The 18343-nt window shown below is 35.9% G+C and overlaps 1 protein-coding gene across 1 annotated transcript in view; it reads left to right on the plus strand.

Annotated features, from left to right (window-relative positions):
* Positions 1-18343, plus strand: part of LOC145672887 (uncharacterized) — a 255129-nt gene that overhangs the window by 200335 nt on the left and 36451 nt on the right. The window contains exon 4 of the mRNA XM_081742087.1: positions 12898-13029. Within this exon, the coding sequence (XP_081598213.1) occupies positions 12898-13029 (132 nt within the window). The remainder of the gene's footprint in view (positions 1-12897; positions 13030-18343) is intronic.

An 18343-nucleotide genomic window follows, 5' to 3' on the forward strand; every position in this document is an offset into this window, starting at 1 on the left:
GCTAAGATCTGCTCCGCATGGAGGCCAATTGATTACCTCTACATCATTTTGCTCTGCCAGCCACTCTTGGACAACTTGTGACATATGGACAGGTGACCGATCGTGTTGAAAGTGGATTGCTCCCTCAGGATAACGTTAGCGAACAGATGGCAGCATAATATTCTCCAAGATGAACTTATACTGCGCACCTGTAAGACGCCCACCAATCCTGTGAAGATATCCAAATCCATCTGCAGAGATTCAGCCCGACAGCCACTGATATGCGTCCGCTGGAATGCTTGTGCCATATGGCTCGAGGATCGAACCTGGAACCTCTCTCACGAAAGACACAGACTGGTTCATCATTTGCAGAAGAAAATATACATTCATCGCTAAAAATGTCACTTGTCCAGTTCCGATGCATATTTTCCTCTGCAAATTGACGTCGTCGTATGATGTGTTCCGCAGAAAGAAATTCCTTAATGGCTGCACGCCGAGCGAAGAGATTAGCCTCCCTGAGTCGCCTAATAGCTGTTTGACGTGATCCAGTAAAGTCAGCGGCTTGTCGCAGTTGACGCGAATTTGAATGGGGAGTTTCCTTGGCTTGTTCAACCAGACGACGGTCTTGCTCGTTTGTGGTAACTCGCCGTCTCCCATTACTACGACGACGAATTGTTTCCCCGGTAACACGATATCTGTGTGCCCACCGCTGACCTGTTCTAGGATGAATGCCTACATGTTCCGCGGCTTGCTTAGCGCTGTAACCTTCGTCAAGAAAAGTTATGAAACGAATTCTTGCTTCCTTCATGACGCCTACCACTCAAATGTAAGTGAATGTCTATCTAAAAGAAATCCCATGTATTACGTGGCATTTACTAGATACAAACTCCCTTTTATCGAATTTTGATTGGTTGTCATATCAAATATTTGGAGTGTGAATGAGTCCTTACTTAATAGCCCTACAGTATCACACGAAACACAGCCAGAGGCGTTTTCTTTCAGCTTTACCTTTGAATGTGCATAATGTAACTTGTATTCTCTAGGCGTTTCAATAACCAAACACACTTAACTTCAGAACTAGTAACAGTATATACAGTGGTTCAATAAAGAAGTCGGACATATGCATACTTACACATTCCATGAGGAATAAAGATTCCAAGAGTATTCTACAGAGAACAAAAAATATATTTTAATTACACTACATTATCTACTTAAGAAAAATAGAAACATCAATGACAAAACTCAATTTCATGACTATAAAAAATACAAAAAGTGAAAACATGGCGTAAATCCATGTCAAAAAAGAACTCGGACACTTAATTTGTGGTAAAATTTTAGAATGTTATTAGATATTTTTAATATTTTGTAGTCAATCCTTTATTTTTCACGATCGCTTTCAATTTTTCTGGCATGAATTTTACAAGTTTTTTTGCAGAAGGAAGGATCACCTTTCGCCCATTTAGTCTGAAGTGCTGATTCCAAGTCTTCCTTTGTTCTAATAGTATGATATTTTAACTGGTTTTCCAAATAAGCCCATAAGTGCTCAATAACATTAATATAAGGAGATTGCGGAGGTGTTTCCAGCACATACGGACAATTATACAGGAGCCACAAACGCACATTGAGTGCTTTGTGCTTGGGATCGTTATCCTGGTAGAACTGGAAGTTCTCTATTATTCCCAATGTTTCAGCACTTTGTACCAAATTTTGCTTCAGAATGTTTAAATACTGTATTTGGTCCATAATACCATCGATTAAACAAAGTTTACCTAGACCAGCAGAGGACATACAGCCCCAAACCATTACCGAGCCACCTCAATGTTTCACAGTGGATCGTAGATTATTCGTTCTGAGTTCTCCATTAGGTTTTCGCCAGATGTAGCACTGATCATCTGAGCGGAACAAATTAAATTTACTTTCGTCCGCGAATAACAGAGTGCTCCTAAACGAAACATCTTTATTTTTATAAGCTTTTGCAAAACTAAGTCTCTTTTGCCTATAGCACTTGCTCACGAACGGTATTTTACGGACTACTCTTCCATGTAACTTGCTTTTCTTAAAACAAATCTGATCGTTTTGGGATGCAAACTTTTATTAAGATGTTCTGATACTTCTTTGGACAGTTTAGGACACTTATTTTGGAGTTTTTATTAACCTATAGTACAATTCATCTCTCGTCTGACTTTAAAAACACTCTAGATCTACCACTTTTTGGTGTATTTTCTACTGATTTTCTTGATTTAAAACGTTTAATAATATCATAAACTGTGGAGAGTGACCTATCTACTATTTCCACAGTATCACGAACTAATTTTCCCTCTTTATAATGTTTTTGAAAAAGTTATCTTATTGCTAAAGATGTTTGCCTACGTTGACTTCCCATTTTAACTTTTAAACACACAGTTTCATCCGCGTAAAAATAGTACGGCTTCAACTCGCTTCTTTTGGACATCTAAAACTGTCAAGTGGACAAACTCTTGGAAATTCCCCTATTCAGCTCAAAAACAAAGAGAGTGGTACTATCTGTCCGAGTTCTTTTTTGACATGGATTTTAGCTGTATTTTCATTTTTTGTATTTTTTGTAGTCATAAAATTGAGTTTTGTTGTTAATGTTTCTATTTTCCATAAGTAAATAATATAGAGTACTTAAAATATATTTTTTGTTCTTTAAAGCATACTCTTCGAATGTCTATTCTCTCTTGAATTTGTGAATATGTATATGTCCGACTTCTTTATTGAGCCACTGTATGTATATCCCTCAGTTTCATTCAATGACATCTAGAATACTTCTTACAGCACCGAGGTTATATAAGACGTAGACTTACAGACTAGCGTTTAATTTGAACAAATGCACATTCACCGATAATCGAATCAGGCCCGTTTGGGGAGCCGCCCCCCCCCTAAATTTTAGCTGCCCCCTTAAAGTTTCACGGTAGGCTTGCAAATGAACTATAATATGGTGATGAACTATAATATGGTTGGATCGGGCCTCCCCTAACTTCAGCCAGACCCCCTTTACATTTTTGGGCTGGCTACCCGGCCTGAATCGAATCCAAAGTGCCCCCATTCCTTTCACAAGGATACTCCTTAGCCGCAAGTGAACGCAACGTTCCTTTAAATTATATATACATGAACCACTTTAAATCACATATAGACCCTATTTGATTCATTTTTAATTTTCTTCGTAACAATAAATCCTATTTAATGTATGTATACAATTTACCGGTAAAATAAGTACAACTGAAATAGGAAATAGCGATGGCCAATTCCAGAATTTTTACTTCCCGGAATCCGGAAAGTAAAATCGGAAACATTCTAGATTTCGGAAAATTCCGATTTTGGAAAAAAATCGGAATTTGGAAAAATTCCGGATTTCAGTAAAATTCCCATGTCGGAAAAATTTCGTATTTTTTCCGAAGTCCGGAATATTTCTAAATTCCGGAATTGTTCAGACATCGAAATTTTTCCGAAATCCGGAAAGTAAACATACCGATTCCGGAAAATAAATTTTCTGGATTCCGGATCGCGAAAAATTTTGGCCATCGCTAGGAAATAGTAGGCTGTAATCTATTTATCAAGGGTGCATTTCGTGCTTGCGTTTTAACCTGCATCTGATTGTTTCAGAGAAAAACGTAAAATTTCTACATTTATTTCTTTAATAGCAAAGATGTCCGTTCATTGTACGGGAAAAGTAGTTTTATTTGAAAAATATTTTGAAGGTTGTTTGGACCTTCTTCCTCCTCTCAGAATGCATATTTGAATTGAAGTGAACTGATGAAAACTAAGCTTGACTCAAGTGCTTACTATGTGCACAAATTCATTTCAAATGGTTGAGTCGTTTTTCGTGGTGAAACAGAAAATATCGATGCAATTTTATACTGTTTATTGAGAAAACATAGAGGAATAATTGCGTTTCCTCCTAAAAGCGAAATTTTCGGAAACTTTGGCTCTTGTGTCCATCGAGTTTTAACAAGGAGTTTATATACCAGATTCCATATCCCGATCATTTGGGGTTCGTGACATACTTAGAGATGTGGGTCGGGTAAATACCCAGTGGGTAGGTAAATAAAAAATGGGTATTTACCCGGGTATTTACCCCTTTTGAATTTACCTACCCAAAAAATGGGTATTTTACGAAAGTTCAATTATTATGATGTTTTAAGAATTGTTAATCGTACCGGTGACGTTTTTCTGTATTTTGGGGTCTCTCAAGCGTGGTCTCATTCATTCACTATAAATATACAAAATAATAACCAATTGTCCCCGTTCAGATGCGGTGCGGGTTTGCAGGCAATTTTAACCATGGCGCACCAGCGGTACAATTTTGAACATTATATCTTATTCTAGGTTAAAGCGATATCTAAAACCTATTTTTTAAAATAATTTTTCTCGAAGAACTTCATAGGTAAAGAGATCAAAATATTAAGTCGAATGTTTTGAAAGGGGGAAATGGTGGGGGTGGGTTGTTACATTTTTCAGACGAAGCCCTCGTGTATACCTATACGTACATCAAAGTTTGATCAACGTTGATCAAGCCAATCTTGAGAAATAATTCACACCACATTTTGCGTCATCGCTCACGAACAAATTAGATGCAGAATCAGAATCAGAGTTGAAACTTGAGGGATTAATATCTCCTCGGGGTACCTACAGTACCACCCACTTGTCGTCTCAATTGATCTGGGGCTATTTTACTATAGGTTTACTTATCCGTCTATGCCCTTTCTTCACCAAGGTATGAACGGCTTTTAAACTTGGATTAGTTTTAAACCAAGACTTAAAAAAATAACAAATCGTAGTATGACTTCAAGCCTTAGGTTGTCCAAACATAGAAATCGTACATAAACCCCCTGTGTTGAATGTTTGGGAGACAGCCCCACTTTGAAATGTAAAGTCTGCAAAATGCCATCAATTTTCAAGAACCCTATCAAGTTATTGTGTATTTTCATTTGAGAACAGATGTTTTGAGAGTCCTTCAATCCAACAGTTTTTCCTGAAACGTGAAATTTTGAAATTTTAAAACTCTCAGAAATGTTTCACAGAAAACAACTCAGACATCCTACACATAAATAAAAGATAAACGAAAGCTGGATCATGTATAAAGACAACCAAAATTATCAAAATCTTTCCGAGTCGAATATTATGGACTTCAAGTTAATCATGAAAAAAGTGTGCCTTATGTCTACTAGTTTCGAACTTAAAAGGACATTTTAGAGTAGTTTTGTCATGAAAGGAGAAAATGAGTTCGATATATTTGATGTAGTCGCACTTATTATATGAAAATATGCTGAAGTAAAAAACATTACATCAATTTCCATCAAATGTACAGGCTTTCCTTAACTTTTTATGACTTCTTAGGATCAACGTTACTAATTAGGATTTTTGATAGAATCTCAATATTGACGTTTCTTAAAACAAATACCGGCTTATAGAAGGGTAACGAAGTCTTACAGGAAGTATATTACAGGAAGTGTTGAACGAAAGCCTTGCCAACGCGACCACATTGGTGGGTGTCCCCTGTCACTTCTTGGTCACTCTTTGTGGGTTAAATTTTTTAAAGAAAATTCGTCCTTCGTATGCTCCCCATCAAGGTATCGCCTGGTTACAAGTTACCTGGATACTCAATACAGTGAAATGCAAGGGGAAGTTTAAATTAAATGAAGTTAGAGGAATTCTCCAAATCTACATTTATAGTGTAACGGTTGGAGTAACTTGAGAAACGAATCTATCATTTATGTCGTCATTTCAAAGTCTGAACCTGTTTTTGTTGATTTCGCGTTGTCAAAAGATGCAATTTACTTGTCTGAAGAGATCTACTTGTCTGAAGAGATCATGAATGTTTACAAAATGTTTACAGAATAAAACCCTGAAAAAATTTTAGTAATCATAGGAGACAACGCGTATAACATGAAAGCAGCTTTTATATTAGTAAAACCGAAGTATTGTAATATAGTATCTTTGGGTTGTCTTGCTCATCTCCATTTGCTTTGTTCTGACATCCTCGGATGTCCATCGGTAAAGACATTACTGGGAAGCGTAACTGATGTTAATACAAACATAGACATCACTTTCAAGCACTATTTACACAAATATCACAGGAAAAAAAGGATTACAATTTCGTTAAAGTTGCTTGGAAAAACAAGATGAGGAAGCCATTTATACTGCCTCCAAAGTTTGCTTGTCAATAACACTGGGCTTCAGACGCTCGCTGTGAGTGAGGAATTGTCATTACCTTCAGAAATCAAGAGATCGAGAAAAATGGAGAAAGCAATTTCATCAAACGCGAACCTAAGGAAGAACTTAAATTTCGTGTCATTAATACCAGGAGCTGCTGACAGACTGAATACTTAATAATAGTGTATGGTTAGTTTGGTGACAACTGACTTCACTTTCTTTGGTCATCGTCATGTTCTGTCATAAATTTTATATTTTCATGTTGGTTTGGTCCACTATCGAATTCTATACTGTGCAACTGATTGGACGCCTCAGGGGCACACTAAGGTAAGAATTTACGGGGTAGATGGACAATTATTTTCTGCCAAGGATAATAGAAGGAAATCCAGTGTAAGCAGAAAGAAAAATAATAAAAAGTAGCTAGGAAATCCATACTGTGTTACTTAATAAATATCAAATTCATTCTTTAATTGCTAGAAAAAAGATTAATTTAGTGGTTGTTTAGTGCTTCTGTTGTAGGTGATACAAATGACCATTATATTTTTCATTGACAACGATAAAATTCATTTATTGGTAATTGAAACATAAAATACCCACTGAAATACCCATTTTGGGTAAATACCCGGGTATTTACCCTGGGTATTTACCCGCTGAAATAAATACCCAGGTATTTTACATCCCTAGACATACTATATATATATATATATATATATATATATATATATATATATATATACATATATATATATTGCATAATTTTTAAACCGACTATCCCCCTAGAGCATTTTAATGAAATTGACATGACAAAAGCAATGTCGAGTTAACTGTTCATAACTTCAATTTAAACACTAAAGAAATTTTCCTATCATGATGAGACTGTATTGTATTCGAATGCGAAAAAAGTCATGGTAGAAATTGCTCCTTCCCTACGTGAAAATGGAATTGTTCAAAATACTAGAATGAGTGCCTATATATTTTAAATTAGGAATATATACGATGACTTTCATATTCTTAACTTAAAGATCTCGTAAGATACTTTATTTTTATGTATACTTTGAATCATGTTGCCCTCCTTAGTATATGTGTCCGTCCTTATTAAAGTAAAATAAATAAATAAATGAATAAAACATTTAGGTGGAAGACAGTGCTAATTATGCGTAGCTATTATCATGTTACCTTCATTAAAATATGTTTTCTAAAAGATTAGAGATGTTTAAAATGTATGCCAAAAATATATCTTGGAAATCACTGAAGTTTAACAGATGAAACTCAGTATATAAGTTCCTTATTAAATCTAAGCTAGTATGAGTTACAGCGCTTTCGAACATTTCGATTTATAGGTATGGGGATATCAATTTCCATATTATTCTAGTTTCCCATAGTCTGTTCATAAAATAGCTAAAATGTGAAAATGGTTACATCGTTAAAAATGAATTTGTGACTTGCGTCTACCTGAGTTTTTATCATCTCACTTTAATTCATAGAGGCATCCTAATAGGGGAAGAGTCCTCAAATATACCTTTCAAATAGGTTCCATACATCTAATCTTCCCGTGACAAGAACCGGCATTTCAACTAGTATATTGCGTAAATGAAATCAACCTTGACTATATCGTCGAAACGTAAAAATAAAACAATTTTAGAAATGATCCAAAAAATGAATCAAAAGATTGCGATCTTGGCCAAGAATTAATTTCTGAATCAAGGGCACAAAATTTTTGAATGGTCCCTAAATCAAGTGTTCGTATTTTCGACGGAATAAGCATATTACACTGAGTTATGTGATAGTTTGGGTTTGGCTACACTAAGGAGCATTATTAAAACAAAACATTGTTCCTTAAGGAATTCACAGAATCAAGCTTTTCTTTAAAAAAAAAAAGTTACTATAGGGTATGGGATTCGAAGTGATGATCGTGGAAAAATAAAGTATGTAAAGAAGAAGCTTTAACCGACTACTCTACGAAGACACGGTAAGGACTGCATCTTGGCAGACGCATGTAACGAAACCACTAACACAAAATGCCTGATCGCTTCGCACATTTTGTAGCTTATTTCTATTTAGTACTTTGTTTAAATGTAAAATGCTTAATAGCAATGGTTGTTAGAGCTGTGCCACATGTATAGTACGTTGTATTTCTAAGAAAGCATAAAATTCCCTCCCTCTTTGTAAATTTCGCTGCGCGTTTGCCATGTTTACGAAAATGGAACTTAGAATTTTTCGATGAAAGTTTCGAAGATTTCTTTTTTTAATTATAACTTGCTTATTTCTTAATTTTTTATTGAAATATTTTTTGGAAATATGTGTTTTGTTTTTCTGCTTATTTCCAAGAAGAAATATGACATTTTCTATCACAAGAAAGAGAGTTATTTCTATTTATGTAATTTCTAAAGACATGCGACAACAATTTTGGACACAAGTGTACATATTATCTGCAGGAAAAGTAATTCATATCTGTGATATAAGGGTGGGAAAATATTTCAGTCTTCCTGCACATTTATTCTTGTATTTACAATGAAGACTACAATTTACTAGATAATTTACAAATATGAATATTGTTGGAGATTGTTTAAATTTTTTTCATAGCATTTGAGTGAACACTACTTTTGTACTATAATGTAGTACAGTGGATTATAATGGAAACCTTGGGCATAGTTGTACATATTACCTCAGCAAGATTTCTTGAAAAGTTTCATATATACTGCACAAATTCTTGCAGTCTCCCTGTATATTTATTCATGTATTTTCAATGAAGACAACAATTTGTAGGTGATTTACAAATATGATTATTGTTGGAGGCTTTTTAAACATTTGTTGGTATCATTTGAGAAAACACTATTTTGCACTGTAATATAGAAAAGTCCCTTATAAAAGAACACTTCGGCATAGTAGTACATATTACCTGCAGCAAGACTTTTTGAAATATTTCATATTTACTGGACAATTTCTTGCAGTCTACCTCTATCTCTCGTCTTGTATTTTTATGAAGACTAAATTTGTTCGTAATTTACAAATATGAATTTTGTTAAGGCTTAAAAACATTAGTTCATAACATTTGATTGAACACCAGTTTTTGCACAGTAACGTAGTACACTGTATTACAATGCTGTCCTTTGGTACAAAAGTAATTATTGGGCAGCAGGACTTGTTGAAATGATTATTTATACTGGACAATTACATACAGTCTTCCTGTATCTTTACTCTTATATTTTCAATGAAGACGTTTATTTACTAGGTAATTTAAAATATGAATATTATTGGAGGCTTTTAAAAAAATTGTTTATAGCAACTTAAACAACACCACTTTCTACACTGTAGTAAAACATTGTACTAGAATCGTGTCTTTCAAATTTCTTATTACAATCAAATAACAAGAGATCAATTCCTTAATCATCCTAAAAAACACATATATAACACGATTACTATTCCGATTTTAGAGGTGTAATTCCACGGACGCGGGCCCGCTATGTACCAGTACGATGTGAGCAGTAAGTAGGAAATCCAAAAGCTAAGGAATTGAGTAGTGTAGGGGAATGACGTGAGCCTACTGAGCAAAAGATCTGGGTTCGATCCCCAACAAGTTTTTCTCTCACTTTTTCTTTCTTTGAAAGTTTGTTTTTATAGCATAGGTGATTGAAAATAAGCTTGACTTTATTATATACGGCATTTCATTCCAACCGGACCCGCAACTAAAACTATTAAATCGAAAGGGGCACTTTTCCACGTATCTTATATATTAAAATTATGTACGCTGCCGACGAGACAATTTTCAAAGGTGCCCATTTGTGTGTGTGTGTGTGCGTGTATGAGCGTGTGTGCGCAGTTGCGTACGCAGGAATTTATTTTGGGAAGGGCCAAACTCAATATCAGTGTATTTTATATTGAAATTCCTAAACTTGTCCCAAAAATTAGGCTAAATTTACTCAAAAGTTGGAATTTCGGTGGTGGTCCGGACCCCCAGGACCCACCCCCTGCGACGTCCCTGTGTGTGTGTGTATTTCCTTAAAATTAATATTTTATACTTTCCATTTGTGGTATTCACTTCAAATTTGGTATACGCATGTATCTTAACGAGGAACATAAAAGGAGAGAGAGATATTTTGCAATCGTTTCCGGTTTGAAGCAGACACTGTTGTCGCGAGACAAAATGTATTGTTGTCTTGTATGGACACTATATCGTGAAAATGATGCCCAATGATTCTTTCAGACTCTTTTTGGGGGACACTGCCTCCTCAGAGTGCCCCTGGCGAGATCAAAATAATACGTTTATAATACAATAACAAATAGAATGTTATCAGCAGTGCCCCCGGGGTAATACTCCCCCCCCGAACATTGCTTCCGATAGAGACACTGGTGATGCTCCATTTAAAAAGCTACATATGTTTGATTTTAAATACTTCAGTATCGTCTCGAAACTTTACACGAACTTACTGCCTAGTTTCGAGAGCATCTCAACAGTTAGCGTATAAATATATCCTTTCCGTCTGTCTGTAATAACGAAAATATTTTGTTCACGCAATGCCAACAGAAACTATTTGGTAAAATGAAGCAACGTGATAAGAAAAAAATGCAAGATAAAACATGGTCTGCGGGGATTCGAACCCAGACCTGCTACTCAGAAAGCAGACACTTTACCGCGGAGCTAACTTACTACCTTGAATTGTGTTTGTTCTATTCTACTCAATATACCACATAAGAGGCCAAATGAAGGCAATTCAAAAATATGGCAATTTTGAATTCAAGATGGCGACTTCTCCAATGATTTGTTTCTTTACTTAAACTGAACTACGTCCTTAATAACATAGCGAAACCTGGCTTACCTACCAAGAGCACAACTTACAATTTTTATGGTTACAAATTTTTGAGACGCCATTTTGAATCGAAGATGACGACTTTTCCAACATGTCGGATTTTTCTCCTCACATGAGCTGTACTCTACACACTTGAACGCAATTTCGTGATTCCACGATATCTACAAGTTGTGTAGAATTAGACGCCCCCTTATAACATTCTAGCACTTTCTGACACCGAACATTACTATTTTTTTCAAGTTTAAGGGCGGATTCGCAAACTACGCATCAGAATAAACATCACCTCGAAATTTCAACATCCTAGATACAGCCATTACAAATTTCACATTTTTTCGATTTGCGCCGCGAAACGAAAACGAATTTTAATGCTCTTTTTTCTATCATAAACTATGTTCCTAGCTTCACTGCCTGACAAAATATGACGTTTCTATGGTGTGCGGAACTACTCTAAAAACCAGCATTTCGAAACGACGAAAAATTTCGACACTTCATTTACATGGAAAATGTCGCCTTTTTCGTGATATCGGAATTTTCCCATTACTCACATCCCATGACGAACAAGTATGCAAAATTTGGTGTTTGTATGTTTTGTGGAAGTATGCAAACAATTAAGTGTGTTTCCGACTTTAGAGGTATATAATTACACCCTTTCCCTTATGACTGCATCATTGACTGCATATACACTCCATGTAGGGATGTAATTCCAAAATAGGTACTTGCCGCAACAAGAAGTCGTTTTGTGACTGGTATCATTACTACTAGTAACTGCAAGATTAAACTAACTTACTGATGGCCCATGGGAGGCATTAGCAATTGAATGGTATTACTAGTTCTATGAATCAATGTGTTTCAAAACCTTGATATTTTCGTTAAATTTGTAATTGGTAAACATTAATCTTGTATCAAAGTTTGAAAGCAGGCTTATTTTTACAGTAGTGGGATTAGTTACCAGGGCTGGATTAAGGGAGGGCTTACGGGGGATATAGCCCCTGACCTTCAGATGGACAGTGGCTTCCACTCTGATCAAAATCTCAATTGGCTATCTATAAAGTACCATGAAGATATAATCATCATAAAATAAAATATGACCAAAAATAACAAAACATATTTCCTTAACTTTCGTACTGAACTTTCACAAAATTGTATTAGTTGAAGTCAGCAGGGGCCACATATTTTTTTCTAGCCCCGGGTCTCGAGATGGGTTAATCCAGTCCTGTAGTTACACTTGAAAATATACTGCACAAGGAAGTCTATAGTTAGTGAATATTCGAACATTCATTTTCATGGAATACAGGAAACATCCGGGGCGAAAGGTCCAGTAATTGTCGCTACAAACTTGTAGGTTTTATTTAACTGTTTTGTACTTTATTTAAGTGAATCAATAATGTTCTCATGTCTAGATTATATTAATTTCAGTCGGTGATGGAAAGCATGTGAGTATTGACCTTGCATAAAAACGACCGTAATTAATCCATTCCTCGAGAGATAATCTGCATACTGCTTATACCTGTATTATACTTTTCCCAGAAAAATATCTGCGTATGATGTTGGTTATTTATGAACATCAAATAAAGGACTCTATAACGGGTTTTTGGCGGGAAATGAATTTTGAAATTAATTCGAAAATTGGGTGCAATCATTTAGGTTTGGAGACAATTTCGAAAAAAAAAATCCCGGATTGCAAACAAATCACGGTGAAGAATGCAAAAGCATTGCCAAATTTATAATGGTGTATATGGAAAACCGTCATTCATGGTCGAAATTTCACTTCATAATGCAAGTAAAATTTTACTAAATTTGAAAGTTCGAATGCTAACTTTGTTCGGAATCAACATACAATTTTGTAGAAAAAAATATTGGAAGCTGTTACTACTTATTAAAGACAACTAAATGTATAGCGATCGTGTTTTTTAAATATTTATTTTTTTCATTACAGCTACTTCTACACCACGTAATACCTGGAGCCTTCCCAATAGGAACTCTTCAAAATGAAATGACTGGAGTGAGTCTTGCGGGGACCCAGCTTCGAGTCAACCTCTACGAAAGAGAGGACCAGCCATGGAGTGACGTAAGGCTATTTGTCTTTTATTTCTATAAGAATTTGACAATTAAGTTCGTTAGAATAATGATTTGCGTCTGTGTGTGTGTGTGTGTGTGTGGTTTTAGGAAAAAACAGAGTGCTTATATTTTCCGACATTTTAGAATCGTAGGATGATGGAATCTGAGTCCCCGGTGTGTAACGAATGAGAGCAGTCGAGGATCGATGAGTATCATATTTAGTTAATTACTATATTTAGACAGTGTTCACATTCAGCTTCTAGGCGCGGAGGGGACATTTTGTTCCAAAAAGGGATGTAAAAATGTAGCTACTTTTACTTTGTTCTTTATACATAATATAGCCTACACAGTATTTAATTAAATTTTAATTCATTATGACTCATTGTTCACCGAAATTTAATGCTCTTTTCTGGTACAGTGATGCCTCGGGTTACGAACTTAACACGTTCATACACTCCGTTCGGTAACTGTAATAATTTTTATCATTGAAATTAATGTAAATGCAATTAATTAATTCACCCGTCCCAGAAATATCGTTTTTGACTAGTTTATGGATTTTCTTGTGACAAACCTTTGTGGTTGATAGTTCTAGCATAGGTAGGTGGTAGAAGAGGAGGAGGAACACTATGCCTTGGAAGGAGAACGCCATTCCATAGTAACGTGGAGCAACTATGTAGGTACTTCTTCTATTTGTCTATTTTTTTTTTTTTTTTCACTTGTTGTTGGTGTTACCGAGCCGGAAACATGGCATCAAGCCCACGTGTGTATGTTCGTGTTCCGAGATATTGCTCACAAGTCCAGTCAAAATTGATTCTGAAATTGTATTTGTGGGCTAATTTGTTTGTGACTAGAGATGTTCATGACTCGAGGCACCAATGTATGATGCCATTGTTTTGATGAATTAAAAACATTCAGTCGTTAAAAAAGAAAATTATCTGAAAATATTCTTCAAGGTGAAGTATTTGGAATCTCATAAACATGAAAAAAAAATCCTGTAAATCCTACTAAATTAACTGCTTCTGTAACTTGGCATCCTACTTAAGTAGTTGAACAAATGAAGAATCGGTAATGTTGCCAAGGATGCTCTAGTTCCTCCAACTCTTAAAAGATTTCGGTTCCTTTCCTCAAATAACTGCTTTTGAACTTTATCTATCATCTATGGAAGTTCTTAAAATTGACACAAAAATACTTTATACAGGATATATATGCACTCGACACTGTAATAGGAATCTAAAATCGGGAAATGCTTAGTGTGAATGGGTAGAGCTTGGTTCATATTACTTTCGCTATGCAGTCTACTTTTTAAATGTAGAACGAGGTGTTAATAGTCGCTTCGCATGCAGCTGCACAAGAAAAATAGTTACCGCTACTTATTCGTTTGTCATGCATAATAGGTTGATTAGCATATTAATCGTAATGAGATTCATCCTACGAATATAATAAGAACTCACTTTTTAATGAAAGTCGGTGTTTGTATCTGTGTAAATGGGTGACTTACAATCAAATAAAAACGCTCACTAACACAAATTCGTCGAAGTATTTGGGCTACAACATTTGCATATGCTGGTAATTACCTTAACTACAATGGGTTTGTTAATTTTCTCGTTGCTAATAACTGCATAGTCTTTGTTGTAATGCCTAATCTCGACTATATATTTACGCAGTGATGGTCAAATGCCGGCCCGCAGGCCGAGTATCATTCATCCGACTTGCAAATAAAAATGAAAAAGAGTGTGAGATTTGCTCCTTCTTTTAACTCTTTGTGTAACAGAAAGAGTCTAGCTGTTCCATCTGCAAGGTAAGGCTGTTGGTACGAAGGTGATTTTTTTTTTATTAGAAAAATGCAGATTTGATATAATTACTTTCAAATGCTTTAAACTCAGGCCTAATTAGCCTAGACACAAGAAGCAGAATACTCAAATTTGAAGAAAAATTTAAAAAATGTATGACATGCACATTCAGCGAACCGTCACTTGGGAGGAAGGAGGAAAAACATTGAAAATGATCATCTAGTGTAGTTCTTATTTTGTCCTGGCCCATCCATAGGGCATTGTTAATTGGGAACCACTGCCGCTATATATATTTGTCACCTATGAATTGTGAAGATGAAAATAGGCTATGTTCAGAGAAAGGAAATGAGAAATACATTTCATTTTCCTCTGAACCGTAAACATTAACAGGAAAGCTAGACTAGTAGGTTATGTTTCAAGAAAATTTGAAGAAGATTAAACACATTTGCATACCGAGAGAACTGTCAAACACTCAATCGCACACGAACGCATTTGCATGCCTTCCCCTCCTCCTCCTCCCTGTCTAGGTTGAGATATGATTTTCTGACATATATTTGCCTATACAGTAGAGCGTCGATTATCCGAACGTCGGTCAACCGAACGACCGCTTAACCGAACTATACTTGCTCGCACCTGTTACTCTCCCACCCTACCGTCCATCATTCCCCTCACTCCCAAACCGTTTCCCACAGTAGTCGCCGCACTGAGCCACCGCTGGCGGAACATTGCTTCTAATGGGGCCTTCATAAGGCGCTGCTGACCGGCCAAGCCGCCAGTCGCTGTGTTTCAACAATCAGTACACTTCTGTCGGTTTGGCACTGGCTGTAGAAGTAGCGGCAGTATCAAAGCTGTTCACAGCAACAGCTGCGCCAGCTTAGAGTTGAGGCGTGCCGCTCCGCGCATGGCAAATAAACATGTACAGTTCGATTATCCGAACAAACCAGTTTTCCGAACACCCATGTCCCCCAATTACTTCGGATAATCGACGCTCTACTGTATCTATATAAATTAAAATGAAAGTGGCTATGTTTGTAACTTCATAACTATTGAACCACCTGATAGATCTCGATCAAATTTTCAACAATAAGTGAGGTTCGGGCATAGGATGGTTTTATTTCAGTTTGGCGGTGCAACTTAGCAGAGGGAGAGGGGAAGATGTATAAAATGATAAAAAAAATGACCTATATTAGTGCCGAATCCATAGTTTTCGTAGTCGCTGAGATGAATAATAACACTTCCGATGCCGTTTAAATCCAAATTCAGACCTGCAACTTGCGAGATGGGGTAGGGAGGTATATAAAAATTACCTATGGGTCAATCTATTCTAAGTAATCAAGCATGTACCGCTCGACCATCTCCAAAGAATCATTTTTTTTTTTTCATGAATGTTTATCCTATATTAGGGTACTTCGAAACCACAATTAATTATTTTACAACATCCCATGGCGACACAACGGCTGGTGCCATTTTGCGTTTTTTTTTTTTTTTTCGATTTTAGGCGTTTACGTTGTTTTGAATATCTCAGCATGTATTTGTCCTAACAAATTGAAAATTGCTGGACGTCTCCAACTCGTGCAGAGCTAAAACTTTGATCTCTTAGTGGCATAACTCCCCAACTTTACGATTTTTTTTTTTTTTTTTTTTTAGGCCTTTGGGAGCAGCTACAGGCCAGTAAATTTTTGTGTATTAACTTATGACCACGTATTACATGCACCCACAAATTCAGACTTCTACGTAAGTTGTTTCCTCTTCCCAAACGTGTTTTCAATGTCCAAAAATGATTTTATGAACAAAACACCTCCTAAAGTATGACGTCATTGCTTAATACTTTGGCCCCATCTGCTCAAAAACAGAAAACGCGCTTTGTTGTGTGTTATGGTATACTAAAAGACCAAGTATTCCCAAAATTTTAGATTTTTCCATCCAGGCCCATTGGAGATATTGGACAGTGAAATATGCTAAATTGGCATAATTCCCCAAATTTACGATTTTTTTCCCAGGTCTCTGGGAGCAGCTACAGGTCTGCAAATTTTTGTATATTAACTTATGACCCCAAACTGCATGCACACACAAATTCAGACCTTTACATCAGTTGTTTCCTCTTCCAAAACATGTTTTCAATGTCCAAAAATGTTGCTACTATAGGCCCAGATTTCATCCCCTTCAAGTGGTTTTAGGCAAAAATGTTAAGAGATCAAAGTTTTAGCTCTGCACGAGTTGGAGACGTCCAGCAATTTTCAATTTGTTAGGACAAATACATGCTGAGATATTCAAAACAATGTAAACGCCTAAAATTAAAAAAAAAACGCAAAATGGCGCCAGCTGTTGTGTCGCCATGGGATGTTGTAAAAAAAAATAATTAATTGTGGTTTTGAAGTACCCTGATATAGGATAAACATTCATGAAAAAAAATAGATTTTTTTTTTTTTTTTGAAAAGGTCGAGTGGCAATTTTTCTTTTTCTCGATCACTTTGCATAGATTGACCTCTATATGAGAGAACGTTTCAGTAATAGTAAAAACTGACTGACTAACGAAACATAAATTTTTCTAACTTTAACCGAGCGAAGCGGGTAATTGACGCTAGTAGGCCCTACTGTTTAATCAATGCCGGTCATCATGGATGAATGAAGCAGAACGTACACTCATGTCCAAAATTATTGTCGCATGTCTATAAATATAATTTCATAACGAATTCGCCGGGTAATGTTAGTGTGTGTATAACCGGCAAAGACATGTATGTGGAAAACTTCATGTCAAAAGAGCAGTAAATAAGAACAATAAAACGAAAATAAAACTTTCTTGTCCTTTTAGCAACATTTTGTTTTACTCATTCTAATTTTCGTATTTATAATTCTTTTCCTATGAAATTTACCACAAATATACCAGGGGTGCCCACAAGGGGGGGCTATGACGCAAACTGCGTCATTGAAATATTTGGGGGGGGTTAAAATCTATATAAATATGTTTGAGAAGGTGTAAAAATTAATCGAAAAAAATTTACATGGAAGAACACCTATGGATAGACAATTGGGGGGGTGCGTCATGGCCATAAGGGGAAGTGGGCACCACTGAATATACATTTCCCGATTATACACATAGCATCAGTATTAACCCTTTGGAGATTTTATGGTACAATTTGTACCATACGCGTTTTTCATGGTACATTGCGTTATTTCTCTTCTATTTGAGCTTTTTCGTCCGTTTTTTTTTTTTTTTTTTTTTGTTTTTTTGTTTTTCAAGTTCAGAGGCATTGTAGAAGACATTACGTATGGTTTCAGATCTTCCTGCGTCCAGACATAGGAGGTGATGACGTCATAAGTCTAAAATTTATTTTTTTTATTTATTAAGCCTATGGTAAATATTTTTGGCGGGCTTATTTTTGCACGTAGAAGATTGAAATTTTGCACAAACATTCAGTCCACCGAGTAGTATTTACCAGATTTTTTTTTCCAGATTTGTGAGTTAAAACAGGGGGGGAACAAGAGGGGCAAACGGTTGAAAAAAGGGATATTTTTACCCCCAAAATCCCTTTT

Source organism: Thermobia domestica, chromosome 2 (genome assembly GCF_964235325.1).
Source record: "Thermobia domestica chromosome 2, izTheDome1.hap1.1, whole genome shotgun sequence".
In the NCBI taxonomy this organism is placed as follows: Eukaryota; Metazoa; Arthropoda; class Insecta; order Zygentoma; family Lepismatidae; genus Thermobia; species Thermobia domestica.